This window comes from Thunnus thynnus, chromosome 11, assembly GCF_963924715.1.
Source record: "Thunnus thynnus chromosome 11, fThuThy2.1, whole genome shotgun sequence".
Classification (NCBI taxonomy): Eukaryota; Metazoa; Chordata; class Actinopteri; order Scombriformes; family Scombridae; genus Thunnus; species Thunnus thynnus.
This window is the reverse complement of record NC_089527.1, coordinates 14,505,017-14,525,029: the sequence shown is the minus strand read 5'-3', so window position 1 is coordinate 14,525,029 and position 20,013 is coordinate 14,505,017. Positions and strand designations below refer to the sequence as shown.

Here is a 20,013-nt window from a genome sequence, read left to right as displayed (position 1 = left end):
AGCCTGTTAGAGGTCTTGTTCCCTGCAGTGTCTTACCCTCCGGCTCCGTTGCCCTTCATCTGACTCAGAGCTGGCGCACAGACAGGTAGATAGACAGGTCTGGCGTAAGGCGGATCAATTCCCTGCAGGGGTCTGCAGCATCTCGCTGTTATGCTGGAAGGAGGGCACCTCGAGGAGAACTGTTTCACCAAGGCAAACTGTGTGTGTGTGTACACAGACACCTTTAGCTGCTCTCTGGGGGGGGGGGCTGGGAAGTGATTTCACCCAGTTTTCTTGCCAGAGGTGAACATTATCTCAGCATTGCAGAAATCTGAAGAATCTAAATTTACATCCTGCTTCCTGCTCGCCTTAAAATGAACAGTTTGTGTGTGTGAAGATTCTTTTTTTTTTTTTTTTTTAGTGCACTTACATCCAAGATAGCTGTCACACCTCTGCACCTGCACACACAGCCTTGTCACCTTTTGCTAGTCACTCTAAATGCAAATGGAGGTGATCATTGGAGACAGGCGGTGGCTGCTGGAGAGATGAGGTTTTCATTTAAGTGGGGGTGCCGGTGACGCTCTGAAATTACCAATTACACACCTCATCCATGCCAGTGTTGGCTTGAGAACACGTGAGAGACGGAGGGACAGAGAGGGAAAGGGAGGTGTACATCCTTCACTAGCATGTGTGTAAATGATAAAGACAGTAATACACTCTCAGCTGTACCTGGAGTGTTACTCATAAAGGCTCCATAAGCTCACTGCTAATTATAATTAGAGCGGGATATAATATGAATCCTCTAATGGGCAACAGTAAAATCCTAATGGGCTGTGCAGGTAATGTGTTTCTTACGGATCAGAGTACACAACTGTGTGTATTCATCTGCAAAACATTCTGTTTCTGTGATCTCTCTGTCATAAAGCTGCAGGCACAAGCAAAAAAACACACTGAAAATCTGTTTTAAAACAAAGGCATTTATTGCGAAAAATGCACTTGACATGAAAAAAAACAAAACAAATCAACCACGGGTCATCAGTACAAGACGATGTATAATGATCACATGGTAGAGCATGACTTCAACGGCACAAAAGGCCTATAAATATTCTGCACAATATAGAATTATATATATACTTTCTTTTTTTTCCTCTCTCGCTGTACTGCTGTGCTCAACAGACCCGGCTCAGTCCTGATGAGGCGTGAGCGACCACCAAACTTTTTCATAAAGTTCCTTTTTCATTTAAAGAGCTACATACAGAGGCCTCCACCCTTGCACGCACACGCGCACACACACACACACACACACACACACTCAAACACACAAGTATCCATTGAAACAAATATGACTGACATCTAATCCAAAATGAGTGCTCAGGCTTCCTGGAAGGACAAAAAGAGAGTGGACGGTAATTTGATGTCAAGTCCAATGGAAAATTTGGCATCCCACAAATGTGCAATTGTGTGTCTTATTTTGTGTTCAAGTCCACTGGGAATCACCACGGCACAGACTGATGAAGGCTTGGAAGTGTTGGCATGTTTCAAGCTGTCACCGTTGAGCTCTCAGGAAGCCGAGGCCACTGACAAGCTTACATCACGTAAATAAAACACGGAGGTGCGGAGGGCTTTTTTCTGGGATCTGCTGGTTTTTGTCATCAAGTCAAACAGGACAGAGCTGATAGGAAAACCACCAGCAGGCTCGTTGTACCGATAAAGAAGGTGAAGGAAGAGAGAAGAAGGTTGAGACGAAAGACAGATTAGTCTTCCTCATGCAGTGTGTGTATATGTGTGTTAGTATTTGCAGGCACTAGGGTTTGACTGACAGCTTTTGAATGCCAATACAGATATTTTTTTGGACTGAAGCTTCCAATAACTAATAGCCTGTGCCAAACACTTACATGACATTTACTTTCAACCCTTTTCACGGAGAACAAATCGGCACTTTTTAATTTGCTTGATCCGAAACACTCCATGCAAATATCAGTCTTGTACACTTGTATAAAACAGGATTGAACGAATAGACGAATTGTAAACAAACCAGCTATATGTCAGTCTAGCCCTACTCTTTTATGTGTGTGTTTAATCTATATATGAGAGTGTGTGTGTTGACTTAGTCTCCGGTTGAGCTGTGACCTCCTGGAGAGAGAGAGAGAGAGAGAGAGAGAAAGATAAAAATCTTAATCTAAATTGCAGAGTGATTTCGGTTTCATCTGTTGCTCCAGATGCGCAGGATTACCCATACTGCACCGCCAGCAGCCAGAGGATGATTGCAGGCCGCGTCACTCTCTGTTAACGACTGCGTGTGTGAGTGTGTGTGACTCTCGCTTCCTCTTTCAAAGTTTCTCCAACTTTTATGTTTTAATTCACTTTCCTTCACAGTTTTTTTTTTTTCCCCTCTCCCCACAATTTAATAGTGGGAATAAAAACATATCACAAGTACAAATAGCTTGTGCTTTTTCCTCAGTGGCATTACCATGGCACGTCATCACCGCTTAAGAGGCCAAGGTGAACATAAAAACATCACAAAGAGCTTTTCTTTCCAACAAAAAAAGGCTTAAAAATGTGCTTGCTTGTTTATTTTTTTCTTTTTTTCCCCCTACTGTTTTAACTTCTAAGTATTATGCTGAGAAAAAAAAAGATCTATCGTGTGACAATTTTATCAGACCATTAATCTGGGGGCAAAAGGGAGTGACAAAAGGCTTGTGGCAGGGAACTGCATTTTTGAGTCAGATTTATTGTCTGTGGAGAGCGTGTTGGAAAGTCTCACATCTGGGTGTTCATCCTGCAGTCACGTCATATGGGAATAAGAAAGGACAGAAGTTTCCAAACTGTTTGGATGCTGCGGTTTTGTTTTTCTGAGTAGTATTTTCTATCTAGAAGTTTTGTATTATTTGTCTTTCCCATATGACATAAATGCAATTTCACACACATTTCACCAAGGAGACTCCAGCGTGCTTAGCCGCTCTCACTTTGCTATGGCAGACCGAAAACAGCAGGTGAGAAAAACCCCACTCGTGTCCTGTAACTGTGCTTTTACTGATACATACTGACACACACACACACACACACACACACACACACACGCACATGCACACACAGAGTGAGCGAGTCAAGCTCTGAGTCTCGCTGTGCTTCTATCTCCATAAACCAGGGGGAAAAAGGTAGATGGTTGTGGCTGGATGTAAACTACTGTAGACAAGCCTGGATTCACACTCAGGACGTAGAAATCCATAAAGCAGACTATACACTCGCTGAAGCAGTACAAAAATACTTGTTAAAGTTCGACAAGATCGGAGGAAAAAGTTGTTGTCAAAGGTTGGCAGTTGTATGATGGAAAACGTCTGTCCCTGCCTTCGGACTCCAGATGTCCCCCCTCCCTCCCCTCCCTCCCTCCTCCCCGACTCGTACATTCCTCCACGAGTGTCGTTTGGTATCACAATATTGCTGCTGTCGGATGAAAACTCTGAGCAATATCTCAAAGAAAAGGTTGATCACTGTTAGCAATCTTTGTGACAGAATGTACTGTGTTTCCCAAAAAGACCGACCGCATTAGTAAGTCTATATTTACCGTAGGTTTGTTTTAAGATTTTCACATTTTAAACTAAAAAGACTTCATTAAAATGTCGTAGTAAAAGAGGTTTTTGCCGGTTTAAAGCAAAATATGTTAGCCTGTAAATTAGAGCGATGTGACAAGTAGCAATGGAAACCCCATCTGTCAAATAAATAGTGTGTAAAATACTGTATATGCAGATATATTGGCAGGATGTATCAAATATTTACCAAGTGCATTTCTTTGTCTCTATATTACTCCCACACAGAAGATCAAAAAACAACTTTATAATTCTTTAAAGAGTTTTGGCGTAACTTCCTATTTCTTTCTACATTCAGTAAGCCAGTTTATTCAGTTCAGCCCAGATGCGGGGGTGTACATGGGGCAATTTTTAAATAAAAAGTGGCTGTATAAATGTATGTAAGATACATAAATAGAAAAATTAATTACCTAATTGAAATGTTACTTTTTGCACCATTTGTTTTTTTTAAATTAAAAGTCCAGTGACAGATCACAGCATGACTAGTTTGAGACAACACTAATATCAATTTCAACATATAATAAAACATAATAATGCTACATGTATTGTTATCAACATATATCGAGTTGAAAAGAAACAGTTTGTTTGTTGTCACAAACTAGACACGGAGATGTGCTTACGATGATCCTGGAGTGTGTAGGCTCGCACACTTCCCTCATCACCTGGTGTTCAATTTTTTCACTTTTTTCAAACAAAGAAAGCACAAGGAAGTCAAGCTCTGAGGTCTCGTGCTCGTGTTTGCTGGTGGATGATGTCAAGGAGGAGAACTGGGAGAGGCAGGGCTTTTTGTTGCTGTGCTCTTTGAGTCTGTGTGCCTTCAGTAGTCAACATGAGTCTGATGAACCCAATGCTGTCCCGGGGCAAAAGGACTGAAAAGCCGGCCAGCTTCTTGACTGGCTAATTGAAGCCAGGGCTAGCTTTCCTATAAATGTGTGTGAGTTAGTTGGACTGATATGGGTTTCTGAAGACTGTTACCATTAATGTTGTTTTGTGCAAGTATTCAACATCTTTTAATTTGATTATTTTCATATCTAAAAGTCCAGTGTTTCTTGGCAGATTATTCTGAGCTTCTTAAAAAAAAAGCTTCTTAAAAAGACCACCATGTGACACTAAAACTCCATTGAAATCCAAACAAATTACATATTTTAGGGTTAGCAGCTTCTTAAGGCAAGTTAGAAAACCAATATCGGCCCAACCTTCGCGTGTGTGTGTTTTCTGTGTGTGAAAGTAAGAACTTGGTAACTTGTGTGTCTTTTTTTTTTTTTTTTTTTTTTGAGACTCGGAAACAGGAACAGTGTGCGTTCTTCACTTTTTTTCAGTTCAGAAGCTCTCGACGAAGCTGCCAGGGAACAGGCCGGTCTGTCCCGTCCTCTGCAGGGTGCCTTTGTACCAGCCGTCCTCCCTCTTCTTATGGACGAACACCACATCCCCTTCCCGCAGCTCGATCTCCGCCTCGCTCTGGGGTGGGTAGGGCACCACCACGCGATACCTGCCGCGCACAGAATAGGCAGATATAACACACATGACGCCGAGTGGTAACATCACATGCTGGAACAATCAGCCCACCTGAAACTATTTAAACGGTTGGATCATGTAAAACAACTTGAACATGAGTATTTGGCTGAAACACTGTTCACTGTTCAGTATCAGATGTTACAGTAACCATTGTGTGTGTGTGTGTGTGTTGGTGGATATGTCTTTTTGTGTGTGTGTGCCCACCTCTCTCTGGACAGGGGTTTGGGCTCAGGCCGGAGGACCATCAGAGCGTTGCCAGTGCGTGCTGCCGGGGGTGACAAGGGGAAGTTGGTATCCAGGGAACCGGACTTCCTGTGCAGAGGCTCCAGCCCTATTGCCCCCGCCATATCGCTCTCGATTGGACACGAGCCGGCCCGGCCCTGCGATGCCATCGGACAGGAACCTGAGCGGGCGTGGTGGTGATGGTGGTGAGGGTGGTGGGCGGGGTCGGTGGCCACTGCGCCTTGGCCAGCCAAGGTGGGATCATGGGTGGGTGGGGAGGAAGGTGGGGAGCGAGGTTTTTTCTTGGCCGCCGCCCCCGACAACAGCTTTAACAAACCTCCTGCTTTCCTCTCCTTCTGAAGATGGAGGGAGGAAGATGGAGAGGGAAAGAAGAGATGCTGTTAATGTCGTCAATTTCATGAGGTACACAGGTTTATAGATTAAGTATAAAGCCTGTCTAGACAAAAAGTGATGAGATAGTAATGAAAGAGATTTCTGTGTAAACAACACCTCTACAGAGTATTTTGTTTTCATCAAAAACTACAGAGCACAAACACGTTCTCTACATATTAACCAGCAACACATTTATGAAACAAATAGAAAAATATTTTCCTGGTGACCTCATATGACACAAGAAATACTACTGATAAAAAACACATTTGTTTTGTCAGAATGGAGACATTAAAGCAAGACAGGATAATCTCCTGGCCTAAAGAAGACAAGGACATTACGTGTATTTTTAATGCTGCTGCTTTGGAGCTTTTTATGTTGGGAGGACACAGGGTACATGTCCCCTGCACATTCCCATCCTTAGAGGAATAGTTCAAATTTTTGGTAAGTAAGTAAGTAAGTGTATTCGCTTTCTTGCCAAGAATTAGATAAGAAGATCAATACCACTCTTCCGTCTGTGCCAGGAGGTGATTAGATTAGCTTGGCATGAAGGAGGGAGGTGTTAAATGCTGTAACCATTCATCCATCTACCCAACACTACTGTGTAGCATCTCTGCTGGTTGCCTAGCAACCTCATGGTGACAACAAGACAACAAGCTGTTGCTCACCAAGAAATATTTACAGTACATAATTCCCTGTAAAACCACAAATTGTCATTTTTACATTTCTGTGTACAGATTAAACAAACTGAATAATGTGTTAATTAGTGACCTTTAGAGGTACTGGGAGGAAAATTTCCTCTCTGCTTCCATTCTTATGCTAAACTAAGCTAATCACCTCTGGGTTTCCCAGTCATTAAAAAAATAAATCACAATGTTGGTTTCTTATACTGACAGATTTGTAGTTTCCTGCCAACTGGAAAACATTAGGATTAACTTGTGTCTACAGTCAGGCTGTAGACTATACTCTGGTACAGCGGTGCTTTGAGCTAAATGCTGAAGGCAGATGTTAAGCAGGTATTATGTTGATATATTCACCATCTCAGTTTTGCATGTTAGCATGCTAACATTTGCTAATTAGAACTAAACACAAATGTTAGCAAAATTTCATAGCAATCCATACTTGTCTGTGTATGAGTTGATATTTCAGTCTGGAGCAAAGTTGTGGTCTGATCGACAGACCGACAGATACTGACATTTCTATCCATAGAAAAAAAACCTCTAATAGTCCCTTTGAACTATTTTCTATGAGCAGAAGAATTCAAAGCAGAATATGTCCTCTCTGTCCTTCTATCAGGGCTTCAAAAGGAGGAAACAATGATAATGTGAGTAGTTATTACATCAGATGACACACAATAAGAGTCTGAATACCTGCTCAGTCACAATGTGGATTTTGAACAGACCATAGACTGTATGTTAGCTACCGATCCAGGCATTCAAGCTGAATATGTGCAGCTGATCTCAACAATCAACTGTGCTTGGAGGCAGATTCACGCCTGTCTATTCAGGACTCATTCATGTTTGTTTATGGACGGGCTGTAAAATACTGTCCATTCAGTTGAACACTGTGTGATACGGCTTTGTTTCTTTGCCTCTGTATCAGCTCCGTCTCCGCCTCAGCCATCTGTTTTCTTGATACGCAGGCTGCTGGATCAAGTGTTTTTTCATTGCACCCGTTTTCATTTTCATCCAACAAACCTTTGAAATGCTGTGATGGACAGTTGTCATGTCAGTGGGCTGAAGTTGCAAATATGATTTAAAATAGAGCTAAAAAACAAAAAGGACATCTCAGAATGAAAACTGTCTTGACTTGAAAATCAAAAGCCCAGCAATTTCATATTTCAAAGAGAAAAAAAGATGGCTCTAAACAAAATGACTGTGGTGGATTGTAAGTAAATAGAAAGCACCAGAGTGAAAAAACAAAAAGAGTGGTGGTGACAAGAGAGGAGAAACATTACTATCAGCCTCCTCCAAATTGCATTATTGCACAAAAGATTGAACAAATTAAACTCTGCTTTCAAGAGAAGTGTTTAAAGAGCTTATTTAATGAAGACATTGACAATGAAATTTGTAATTTAATGGATATCCAAACTACAGCAAACATACAGTGGCCCTGAGGTGCAAAACACAACATTTCAGAAGACAAAACAAACCAATCGCAAACAAGAATTGTTGTCCCTACCTTTTCCATTTTGTGAAATGTTGTGTTTTCAGTTTTGTTGTTGTGTTTTGCACCTCAGGACCACCGTACAGACATGACAAATCTGATCAAAGTTTCTCAATAGCAGTATGGAGAGCATCTGCAAACACATTAAATGGATATAAAGATGTTAAACTGACTATATGTAACTTAAATGAAGCGTCAAGTAGGAAAGGGCATCAATGTTTTAAAGATGTATTTGTGTTAATGCATCATGTCTGTCTGTGTAGTCAGTAATGGAGCACCAGTGGGACAGAGACTGACATACCGGAGCTGTGTCTCTACACTGTGGACCTGACTGCATGAACGGCTATCCAGGCTGCATATGATTGGTACTGGCATGTACTACATTGAATTGGCTCCATAGTCTGAGCTACAATCTTAATGGAAAGTACCAAACTGTCATGAAGGGAACTGTGGCAGCAATGGCAGAAATTGTACACGGTGCACAAACAGGTGGATAGAGAGACACAAGCAGTTAAATCTGTTATCCAGTACTATGAACCTGTGCTGCAAAGTCTGGAACACACACATTTTGAAAGAACAACCCGATCATCGGGCCCTCAATGCTGAATTTACGAGGTGTCCGACTGCTTCAGCTGCACCTCACATAAGAGGGTTACAACTGTGTCTTGAGTACACTTAACGCTGCCTCGTAACATTGTCAGCATGAAACAAAATACTGATGTTCAGATACAAAAAGGATGAAGTCTCACACTAATTGGATTTCACCAGTTTGAGTCTAAATATAAACATGAGCTTCTGCACACAAGGATCTAAACACTCTAATTACCCGTTTCAAATCACATGTACAGTATATACAGTATGCATCAGGTGCCACATTACCACACTGATTATATGAGTAATAACACGCAACATCTTTTTAGAGCTGCAAAAAAATTTCCAAATTCTCTGGTTCCAGCTTCTTTTCTGTTGTCTATGATAGTAAACTGAATATCTTTGAGTTGTCGACTGTTGGGAAACCGTGATCTACATTTTTACCATTTTCTGACATTATATAGACCACACAACTAATCTTAGAGAGAAGAAAATAAAAAAAATAAAAAATCATTAGAGCAACTTCAGAGTAACACTCATTTTAACAGATTATGGCTTCTTTTTTCAGCTTCTGCTGTTTTATGTGTTATTCGTTTCTGTGACATTTTCAGGACTTTGTGTTTTCTTTATATGAATCATAGACGCTCACATCGCACATGCACATGTTGTGACCTTGGAAGAAACATTTCTGTATCGCTGTCTTAATTGAAAACATCAGTAATGGTTAACAATTTTGTCTTAAACACTGTAAACCCAATAACAATTACTGAATTACCAAATACTTTGTATGGTATAATCACGATACAAAGGAAAATTTCTCAATATTAAAAAAACATGGAGATATATCTGTATTTTTCCACTGCCAGCTGCCACTGCTGACTAGCCCCTGTGGTAGTTCCACCCAACTGTCATAGTAAATGTGCAAGCCTCTGCAGATTGCTCTGTAAAACTGTCAACTACTGAACAACACTTGAAGCTGTTTCATGACTGTGGTACAAAGAAGAAATTGTCAGTAAACATGGACGATGATCAAAGTAATGATTTGTCAGAGAAAAATCCAGACCAAAGGAAAACAGATAACGCGACTCTGCAGAAAGATTCCTTTAGGAAATCACCAGTTACATCTCTAGCCAGTAAGTTCATTTGGACAGTTTAACAAAGTCCTGGACACTCACAGTTCAGGCATATGGGGCTTGTTGTTATTATATTCTGTATATTAAACCCCCAATTACTTTAAGACAGCAAAATTGGTCCACTCTTTATCATCTAAACTGTACAATATTGGGCCAAACACAAACTCAATTTGGTAGAAATATCCCAACGCAAAGAGCGATCTGCTTAACAGATGTAACATCACCAGTAGAGCTGAAACAATTCATCAATTAGTCTATTGACAGAAAATTAACTGACATCTCTCTTGCTGATCAAGTGACTGTTTAAACCTACATTATCTAATCTTTCGGCCACTCGGGGGCAGCAGAAACAAGTTTGTGAAAACAAGATTGACACATCAACACTCTCTCTCTTCTTTCATCTGCAGGCTTAAAGGCTTAATCTGCCTCCTGCTAGTGTGTGCGCTCCCCTGTGTGTGTGTGTGTATGTGTGTGTGAGTGTGTCTGCTTACACAGCGTTAAACTGCTGCTTTTGTTCCAAAACAAGCCACCAGATGGCAGCATACACTCACAATTTAATCTGATGTCTGTCATTCAAGTTAAATCTAATTTCACACTGCCTTGCTCTGCAGCACATTGGCAGCACACTGAGACTGACCTGAACCTTTGCTGTTTTCCCTCTTTCTTCTCTGTTCCCTCCACATCTATATGTGCTGGCTTGTAAATAAATCTGTGTTGTCATCTGTGACTTTCTGGCATTTCTCTCATTCCAAATATAAGAAAATTCACACGCATACACTGAATATAGTATTTAAAAACAATCACATCTAGATGTGCTCAGTGCTGATGTTGAGTTTGTTCAGGAAGGCCGATACTGAATTTAAGCTTTGAAAGGAGATGCAGGGTTACTCAGGGTTGAGAGGAGAGATGCTCCAGACGCCAGCTTCCGTCCACCCACCAACCTAATCACTCTGCCATTTACTCACCCACGCTCGACACTCTTTAAATGCTTTTAAGGTAAATTATCTGAAAAATGAAAATAAAACTGAAAAGAGATTCCGAGGAATAATCCAGAAATGAAAAGGGGACAAAGCCCTATACATCATGTCTGAAATGCACTAATCAAACGGATCGTGGTAATTGCACATCCTGATTGATGTACTTGTTTTCTCTGCTCACAGCTGTCAGTTTGTTGATCTAAGACAAGGAGTGTAAGATACATAAGCATGAGATACATGGATGTAATATCTGCAGTTATTGAAATAAAGTAGGTGTCTGTAAACTTGTGAACAAAATTGCACACAGTTAAGTAAAAATATATGATCTAAGCTCTTGAATACATTAAATACAGTTCAACAAAGTGTTTCAAGACATTTGTAGACTTTTTCATGGCCTGCTGAAACGCTGCCATCACTGCTGGCAGTTGCACCGTGAGGTCAGACTTCTTGGAAACGGTCTACAAACACATCTTAAATGTCCGACATGATGTGTGTCTGTAATGCTGAAGACAGTGAGTTGAACTGAGATTATACTAACCGTGTCTACCGGACAGTTATTAAAGCTGCTGCATCGTTTCTTCTAAGTTCTGTTACACAGACTGACTCTGTGCGGCTTCATCGCCACCCTGACTTTCAACCTGCTGCTCTGCCTTGCTCAAAGCAACAAATATCACTACTGAAAATGAGCGTTAGGCGGGACATTTTTTAAAGGGATAATGTGATGATGTGATACTTTGGGACAGGAGATGACAAGAGCTGATTAGTTTGTGCCAATACCCACTATCTTTAAATTTGATCTATTGAGCTACCCCGCCTGAAATCTGATAAGTATTTTGGTTTTCCTTCTGCATTTTAATCTTGAAACAGCATCAACACTGGATGCCACAACTGCAGCTAAATCCATACTGAGAGATTCATTTTGAGAGAATCTGTTAATTTAAGCAATTATCACTTAGGATCTAGCTTATCTAACAGCGGACAAAACATACAAAAATGTTTTTTGGGCGATACATTTAATACAAAAATAACGTTAAAAAAACATATTCATAGCTGTGGTAAGATGGGAGTATTCATTAACGTCAGACCTCTTAAAAATACAAGTACAAGCCAGCTTTGAATGGGACGATGTAAACAAGGCTGCAGCCTGCTGTTCCATAGTCAATGAGCTGTTTGTCAGCTAGCCATGTAGTTAGATTAGCTGTCCCAGACAGTGGAGCCAACAGTGAAACAAATGGAGCTGAGACAGATGCAAGCTTTCGGTGCCATCCTTCACTGTCAGCGAAACCCGATTTAACATCTAGAGCTTTAGCGCTGCACATCTCCCAACATATAGGATGGCATTCAAAATTTGTGCCAGCTGCCGGGGTGAATGAGACTTAGTGAGGTAGAGGAGGACTAGAGGCATATTAAATACACACACATACGCACACGCACGACAGATTTCACATCCGCAAAACCGTGAAATCAGGATGACAAAACACCGAGCTTTTCAGCTGTGTTAAAGTTAATTAAAGTATAGATTTGTTTTATTTACAGGGTGACTAAAATAACTGGAACCAAAGTTAAGTAGAAGTGACATCTTATATTTGTTATTCTAGCACTTATTTTCCATGTGAGGTATGTTTAAAAAAGCCAATGATTTTTGACAGTTTTTGGCTTTTTTATAATTAGACGGCATCAGACTTACCTTTTCTGCTTTGGGAGCGAGGGCACCCTGCGTGGAGACGTGGGAGGGTCCGGGTGACGGCGGCTGCAGGGGACTTCCTGGCTCCCCGTTAAGGAGTGCTGCTGACACGTTGGGAGGTGTGAGGCAGGAGAGAGGAGACGAGAGGGGGAGGAGGGGCCGCGAGGCCGGGGAAGAGAGGGGTGAGGGCCCTAAGCTGGGTCCCGGAGAGACCATGGAGAGAGGGCGTCCTGATTGGCCTGGGCAACGTGATGGGGAGGAGCTCTGAGGACGCAGGGGAGATAGGGCCACCATTGGGCGCTCTGGGCTTCCAGCTGGGGGACTGTGGACTGAAACAGACACAAACACACATTTGTATTAGTGTAACTGAGAGGACCTTGTGGTGGAAATCTGAAAATAGAAAAACTTTTAATGAAAACCTTGCAAGGGATCAGCATACAGTCACAATAGAGTGTAACTGCAGACTGATGTCAGTTACAAAAGCGTATACGCATTTTATAGACAAGGAGTGAAGGAGGCAGTGTGTGGTACAGTGCCAGGTGTCATCAAAGCTGTCAGCCTGTTGAGAGGAACATATTGCATGTTCAAGGCAAAGCTACTCGCTACTGCAAAAACAACAAAACTGATAATGAGCATACATGCTAGGTGGCTACATGTCCAAGGTTATACAGTGTGAGTCCATCCAAAATACACAGTATGAAATGTAGTACAGAGAATAAAAAGTGTGTTTTTTCTGTAACAACCTTTCAGTGTCTGCAGCCATCAGTTGTCATTAGTTCTAAGAGGGCACATGTCAGCATTTTAGGAGTTTATCTCTTTACTTAATACCTGAGGAGACCATTGGTTTTAAAATAAACTGTATCTCTGGCTCATAGGTCTACTGTATCTGTATAGTCAATAATAATAGGTTATTACAATTAGCATTATTATAAAAGTAAGTACACTTTCAAAGTCAGATGATTTCCAGCAAGATATGGCCACATTTCTGGATTGTTTTTTTGTCAACTTTAGATAACTAAAATGTTTATGTATTTGCACAATATCGAAGTAGAAAACAGGTTAAAACACAAGGAAATATTCATACAATCACAAGAGATGTTTAGGTTGAGCCAAAAAACCAAAAGGCTGAAAATCATGTGAGTCCCCAGAATCAACTCTCACAAAAACATCACATTTCAAGAGCAAAACATCTGCAATAAACATTCCTGCGCTCACCTGTGCAAACCAGAGTCTATAAATGGTTCAAAATAGAAAGGTAATAAAAGTTAGGAAGGAAATTCTTCACAATTTTTTAAAATGACTGAGACAAAATGACTGGGAATTGAGTTCCAGATTCTAGGACCCCTGTTAAAAATCCTAAATTGGGCATTTGAAGTTCTTGAGAATGCAAGCCAAAGCTGATGACTGTTCCTTGTTTTGTAGTTGTGAATGGCGCTAAATGTAGCAAAAAAAAAACCCCATCAAAGACAGAAGGCAGAGTGTTAACTGAAATAATGACAAATAAACTCAACAATCTTAATACTAAAGTGTTGCCATAAAGTAATATCTTTAATTCACCTCACTTGCATATCTTTGGTCTGTAGAGACGAACCCACCAACACAGAACAGGCTGATCTGAGGGGACCAAAATTCAAACCACTAAACTTGTTAAACATTTCTCAGAATAGCAAGGTTGAAAGTAAATGGAAACCTGCATTTATCCTAATGTAAAGAGTAATCTCCACAGTGGTTCAATGACCACTATGTGAGAAATTAGAATATTAGCAAGTGTGTTTTTTCACCTATGTAGACCTACGTCATTTTCTCCTTCAAATGAAAGAATAAGAACAAAACCAACACAGACGTGCTTAACTCTGCACTGAACCCTTGAAGAAATAAAAAAGTTTGGAGCACTTCTCTCAGCCTTCAATCTGTAAAAAGGACATTTGGTGCTCACGAGGATAACACATAAAAATACACACCATGTGTATTGCACTCACATACACACACACAGGATTTCAAGCCACCTGCTGTACTAAACTGCAGCACTCAGGCAGAAATCCATAGAGAGGCGCACTGGTCATGTGATAAAACCACCAAATGGCAGAACTATGCACATACTTTATTTTGTAATGGAGACCAGATGTGTGCATGTGTTTGTGTGTATGCGAGAGAGAGAGAGAGCGAGGGGTGGTGGTGGTGGTGGTGGTGGGGGGGGGGGGCAACGGAGAGAGAAAAGCTAAAGAGGTGGAGGGAGAAAGGCATGAAGCTCTGTCATTACGCCTCCATAAAACAAAAAGCACAGTGATGTCATTCGGCTGTGTGTTTGTGAGTCTATTTGCTCACTTGTGTGTATGTACGTGGGAGTTCACAGTCAGTATGGTTGTGTAGCAGTGCTGTGTGTATTATTCTTGGCGGTGTTCTCACAGTGTGTACTCCTCAGCTTCCCAAAAAGAAACCTTCGCTATTATTTTCTCAAAGGGAGAAGGAAAAAAATACAAAGAGAAACAGAGAAAGAGGTGCTGAAGAGATGAATAGACTCTGAGTGGAGAACAAGCCTGATATGATCTAGACCTTGTACAGACACAGGTGTGCGTGTTTGTGTGTGTGTGTGGGTGTGCAGGGGTTTCTGTGAGTGTGCGCACAGTAGGCACAAGCAGTGCCACTATGTGATCGGAGCACTTGTCATTTTGTGTTGTGTGCATATGTGAACAGTATGTGTGTGTGTGTGTGCTGTAACACTGCAATTGTGCCAAATTATTCTAGTACAAGCACAGTATGTACCAGTACAACTATTCTGCAACAGTGGCTTATGTTCAGGGTTGATTGAGGGGGTTCACATAGTGCAGAGGAAAGTAGGAGGGTGGATGGGTGCGTAATAGCGGTCTACATTCAGTCTGATACTTGTACTCGGCCTTAAAGGGATTATTTATCTATGACCAGTTTGCTCTAAATTAAAAGACACAGACAATATTACCATCCTGTTGATTTTTTTGTTGCTTTTTTGCTTTTATTTGGCAGATGAATGTTACAAAGAGACAGCTAGAGAGAGGGGCATGACGTGCAACAACGGTCTGCGGCTGGAATTGTACTGCGGATGGTGTAGTTATGTGGCACGCGTGTCAACCAGCAGGCTACCATAGTGCCCCCAAAACACATTTTTCTTGTGCGAAATTTTCATAGGGCTGGTCCATGGCTCACTGGTTCCCACTGTCGCCTCACAGCAAGAATGCTCCGTCCCGCTGAGTTCTCTCTATGTGCTGTTTACATGTTCTCTCCATGTCTGTGTGGGTTTCTCAGAAAAACAGAAATCCTACATAGGTGAATCTCTCTGAATCAAATGTGAACATGAGTGCTTTTTTTTTGTCTTTCTTTCACACAACATGTGTTGGAATAGGCTCAAGTGTTTTGTGACCCTGAACAAGATATTCAGGTACAGAAAATTGATGGATAAATAGTTTTATGTGAATTGTAATTCATAAGAGATATGGTACATATGACTCAGTCTGTATCATTGTAGCTCTACAAACACTATCTGGGCTACAATACCCACATAATTCTTAATGCTACAAAGCCAGGTCCATAAAGAAATTGTTTCAACCATTTTGGTGTAGAAGAACTTAGCAGAGCCCTAACCTTAACCCCATCGACAGCTTTAGTATGAACTGGAATGCTGACTGCAAGCCAAACATCCAACCCTGTCTCCTAGAAGTTAAGTTCATATACAACTAAATTGCAACATATACGTTTTGGTAGAAACATAATGTTGACTGAATTACGTTTTCTCTCAACATAATAAGAAAATGTTGTTAATTAACATATTTGGCAAGTTGCATAGATGTTGATATTGAATATACGAGAGAAGAGACATTGTAGTAGAAACTACAGCATTATTAAACTTTTACGGTTTAGGCACTGGCAGCACTTGGGTAAGGTTAGGAAAAGATTGTGGTCTCGGACTGGTACAGAAAAAAAGTCCACAATGACTTCAAGCATAAGATATTTATTAATATCTAAAGGACGATCTTTAACTGAACTTAACCAAAGTTTTTCATTTTTGTTGTCTAAACCTAACCACACGTAGGACTCGGGATGTCAAATCAGTGCAATATATAAATGTAGCACTTCATTTATTTGAAAAAATGTTGCCTGTGAACATGATCTGGGCAGCGATTATGTTTGCCAGCACAACATAATTGGGAAAACAATTTAATTGTCTATAAACGTAATTTCCAGGAGACAGGGTTGAAACATGTGAGGGAAATTACACATACTACATGTATAATCGAGTTTGAATATCTTATGCACATGTTTGAATACAGTTACTGCGCATGTAATCAATTTCCACCATGTTTGATTGTTTCTGAATCTTACCATGTGACCTTTAATTGAGAGAACTTTGGATGATTACACACTCAAGTGCTAGCGATGTAACAGAAGGCTTCCTGGCATGTGTGTGATCAAGGATATCTTGGTCTTTGGGAGTGTGAGCAAGGAACTTGCTAACCTAACTGTTTAGAAAGACCAAGGTTAAAAATGTGCAAGAAAGGGTAGCAAGTTTACCACTTTAGATTGGAATAAAAACCAAATAAGGATATTTACTGGAAGAAGCAGCTTTGACAATAACTCTAGTGTGAGAAAGTGTAGAAATGTACCAGAAGCAAAGGTGTGATTCAACCTTCAACTCTCAGTTCCCGGCAAATGGAAAGTGATGAACAAAAGGCGACTGTTGTACCGATTCAAGGTCGAATACTCCAAGGGTGACGGAGTGCTCTGTAACTTTCTACGATGGGCGTGACGACCAGTATAAGTATGACTGTTTGACTGGTGTTCAGGGCTCTTTGATTTCGGAATAAACTCTTGAAGACAAACTCTTGAAGAAAAACTTTGTGAATCTGTTCTTATTACAGAAATCCCAGAACAAGCATCAGTGCCCAACCTCACTAATGCTTTTGTGGATGAATGGGAGCAAATCTCTGCATCCAAAATCAGGTAGGAAAACCTTCCCAGACGAGTGGAGGCTGTTATAGCAGCAGATTAATGTTGATGGTTTTGGAATAAAATGTTCAACAATGTGGTGTCCACAAACTTTTGTCCATGTAATATAAATGCTACAACAGTGAACTAGATTTCAACCTTCTCATTCATTTGGGCATTCATCCAACATTTTGTAGCTCTGATTTATTGTTTTGTTTTTTTCTCCAAACATTTCCACACATGCCCAACAGTGTTGATGGAGCTGAAGGTTAAAGAGGCTGCTGTGAGCATATGCCTGCAAATGTTTTACATGGTGTAGGGGCTACTTGAATTAATGACTGATCAATATTCTATTATTCTGTAATCAGAGACTAAGGGGCTAAAATGCTGCAACATCCCAAATGATCTGGACTCTGTTGCCCTCAGCCTATTGGCTGGTGAGCTGCTGCAGCACTTGGCATGATGTTTTGAAGAATGAAGACAAAGACACATCTCCAGTGATCAAATTACTTCCTTTAACTTGCTTATCATTCCTCTGGAGGGCTGTAAGAATACTCACCTCTTCTTTCACATTTGTGTCATTTTGTGAGGCTTTAATGCAGCTGCTTCCCTCGCACAATGTTAGTTATTCACTCACACTTCAACACCTGCATCACCAAGTTATTACTCTCTTTGGTCAAGAAGGGTTAGCTACTGTACTGTACTGTACTGTGCTGTGGTGCTGTGGGGCTGTTGCATTATGTTAATTCATGATAATCAGTGCACATGTGATTGGGATTCATCAATAAACTCTTCAAATAGAAAGAAAACTGATGTTTCTGAATGTTTAATGAAGTGTAAATACACAGATTTAAAAAGCTTACTTAAACACATTATGCGTATTTGTGTATTTCAAGTGTGTACGTGTGTGTGTGTGTGTGTGTGTGTTTCTGCTTACCCAGCTGCATTGAGGTGCGTGCCTGGTTAACTGTATGCTGGCTGGAGCGCAGGCAGTTCTTCAGCTGGGCGGCGGCAGTTTGCGGCGAGGAGGCGGGACTGACGGTGTTAACAGAGTTGGCTGAGTTTACCAGTGGGGTGGAGGGACGGGATGAAGAGGGCCCCGGGGACCCTGGGGACGAAGGGTCGGAGATTTTACTCCCCAACTGACTACACCCACTTCCTCCTCCTCCTCCTCCTCCGCTTACTGGACTGGACAGACACGAGCCCCGAGAAGCACCAACTCCAAAAGGAGCCCTTTGAAGGAGAGAGGGAAGATTTTGACTTGTAATTGAATGTTTCAAATGATCAGAAGATGATATTTATTGATTTTTGCATTCGTCAGCACTAGTCATTTGTTAACATGCAGTATATTACTTTAGAAACAGGTCCCTTTTCCTGTTAAGCCAATAACTGTACTTGTTCTAGCACAAAATGTTAATAGATGGATTTAGTCCATGATAACAGAGCAGGAGCTGCACTATTATCCTCTGTTAAACTGAGTGATCTCAGTGCTATTATCTGACCAGTGGACCATAGTGTCCGACTGTAACATATGGAGCTGCAGGCTGCTCATGTTTCTGTCTGCAGAGTGCTGAATGGCAGAACAGTGAGCTGAACATTATTGACTCGATGGTATTCACACTCTTATGGCTGCCCATCGACTCCCTGTCACACATATGCAGAGTTATGGCTTTGTGTGTGTGTGTGTGTGTGTGTGTATGTATGTGTGTGTGTTCTTTGATTTGAGATTCTATGCAAACACCACCCACGTACTCTAATCTTTAACTGCTCATTGTGTGTTTGGGTTCACCGTGGTTTTCTAAAGGCCCATACAGACATTTTGATATGCTGCTAATAGTGATTTTTCTTTAGTATTTAATGGGTGTCTCCTTACACTTTCAAATCATTGTTTGCACCAAAACTGTATTTTTGCTAGAGGGTTTAATACTCTTAAACAACAGTTAAATGATTACAACACATGAAATGCATTCTTACATGAACTCTGTGTTAATAGTAACCATTCCAATAAATTTAAATATGTAAACATTTAAACTGTATTTTAAAAAGAAAGATGTGTGCTCAAAAAAGTCTCTGCACAACTGAATATGTGACAGGTACGTCAGCATAAAGCCCAATTTGAATAAAAATAAGAAAACTCCTGTACACTGTTGCTCTTATTGCTGGAATATTTATTTGTTCATGACTTTTCTGTCTGTAATATTCAATATATATACAGTACATATATACCTGATGAAGGTCAAATAGACCAAAACGCCATAAACTAACTAATAAATATTCCAGCAGTAAGCGCGACAGTGTGCAGAGGTTTTCCCATATTTCAAACGAATATGGTCTCTTGTATTGGCCGGGCTCTAAAATTTACGTGTGTGTGAATGTGTACTTGTATTACTCATGTTGTGCAGACATAAATCTGTTTCAACAAGTCCTCAAAATTAAACAACAAAATATGTTGTTGGTCCATGTACTCCACAACGACACATACAAGTATTTTCTGATCTGACTCCCAAATCTGCAGGACAAAATAGTTTCTCTGTGCTTTCCAAAAGCAAATCACTATCACAAATAAAAATATTTTATGATGTGATAACACTGTGGTTAGGGTCTGGTTATGTTTAGGCACAAAAACCACTTAAGTTCATAATTTTTCCAAGTCTGTTCCAAAACAACAGTCAGGAACCCAAATGAACACTGACACAATGTTTTCTAACTTTAATCATTCCTCCTGTTCCTACTGGGCATTAAGAGATTCCTTCATAATGCACTTTGGATGTAAGTAATGGTCATTGCTGAAATTAGTCGATCAAGCCAAAATC

General features: G+C 40.7%; 1 protein-coding gene and 1 long non-coding RNA gene across 4 annotated transcripts in view; one reads left to right on the top strand and one right to left on the bottom strand.

The window, feature by feature from the left end:
• Positions 1-2,355: 2,355 nt before the first annotated feature.
• Positions 2,356-20,013, bottom strand: part of LOC137192522 (E3 ubiquitin-protein ligase SH3RF3-like) — a 105,602-nt gene continuing 87,944 nt past the window's right edge. For 2 of the 3 annotated variants that reach the window (XM_067603283.1, XM_067603281.1), the window contains 4 exons: positions 18,138-18,433; positions 12,248-12,573; positions 5,286-5,659; positions 2,356-5,055 (listed from right to left, as the gene is read on the bottom strand). In XM_067603283.1, coding sequence (XP_067459384.1) covers positions 4,887-5,055; positions 5,286-5,659; positions 12,248-12,573; positions 18,138-18,433 — 1,165 coding nt within the window. In that variant the 3' untranslated portion in view covers positions 2,356-4,886. The remainder of the gene's footprint in view (positions 5,056-5,285; positions 5,660-12,247; positions 12,574-18,137; positions 18,434-20,013) is intronic. The other variant, XM_067603282.1, reaches the window with a different exon arrangement.
• LOC137192523 (uncharacterized) lies at positions 16,231-19,787 on the top strand. Its single transcript, XR_010930584.1, has 2 exons — positions 16,231-17,215; positions 18,142-19,787. It is a non-coding gene; the product is annotated as an uncharacterized lncRNA (long non-coding RNA).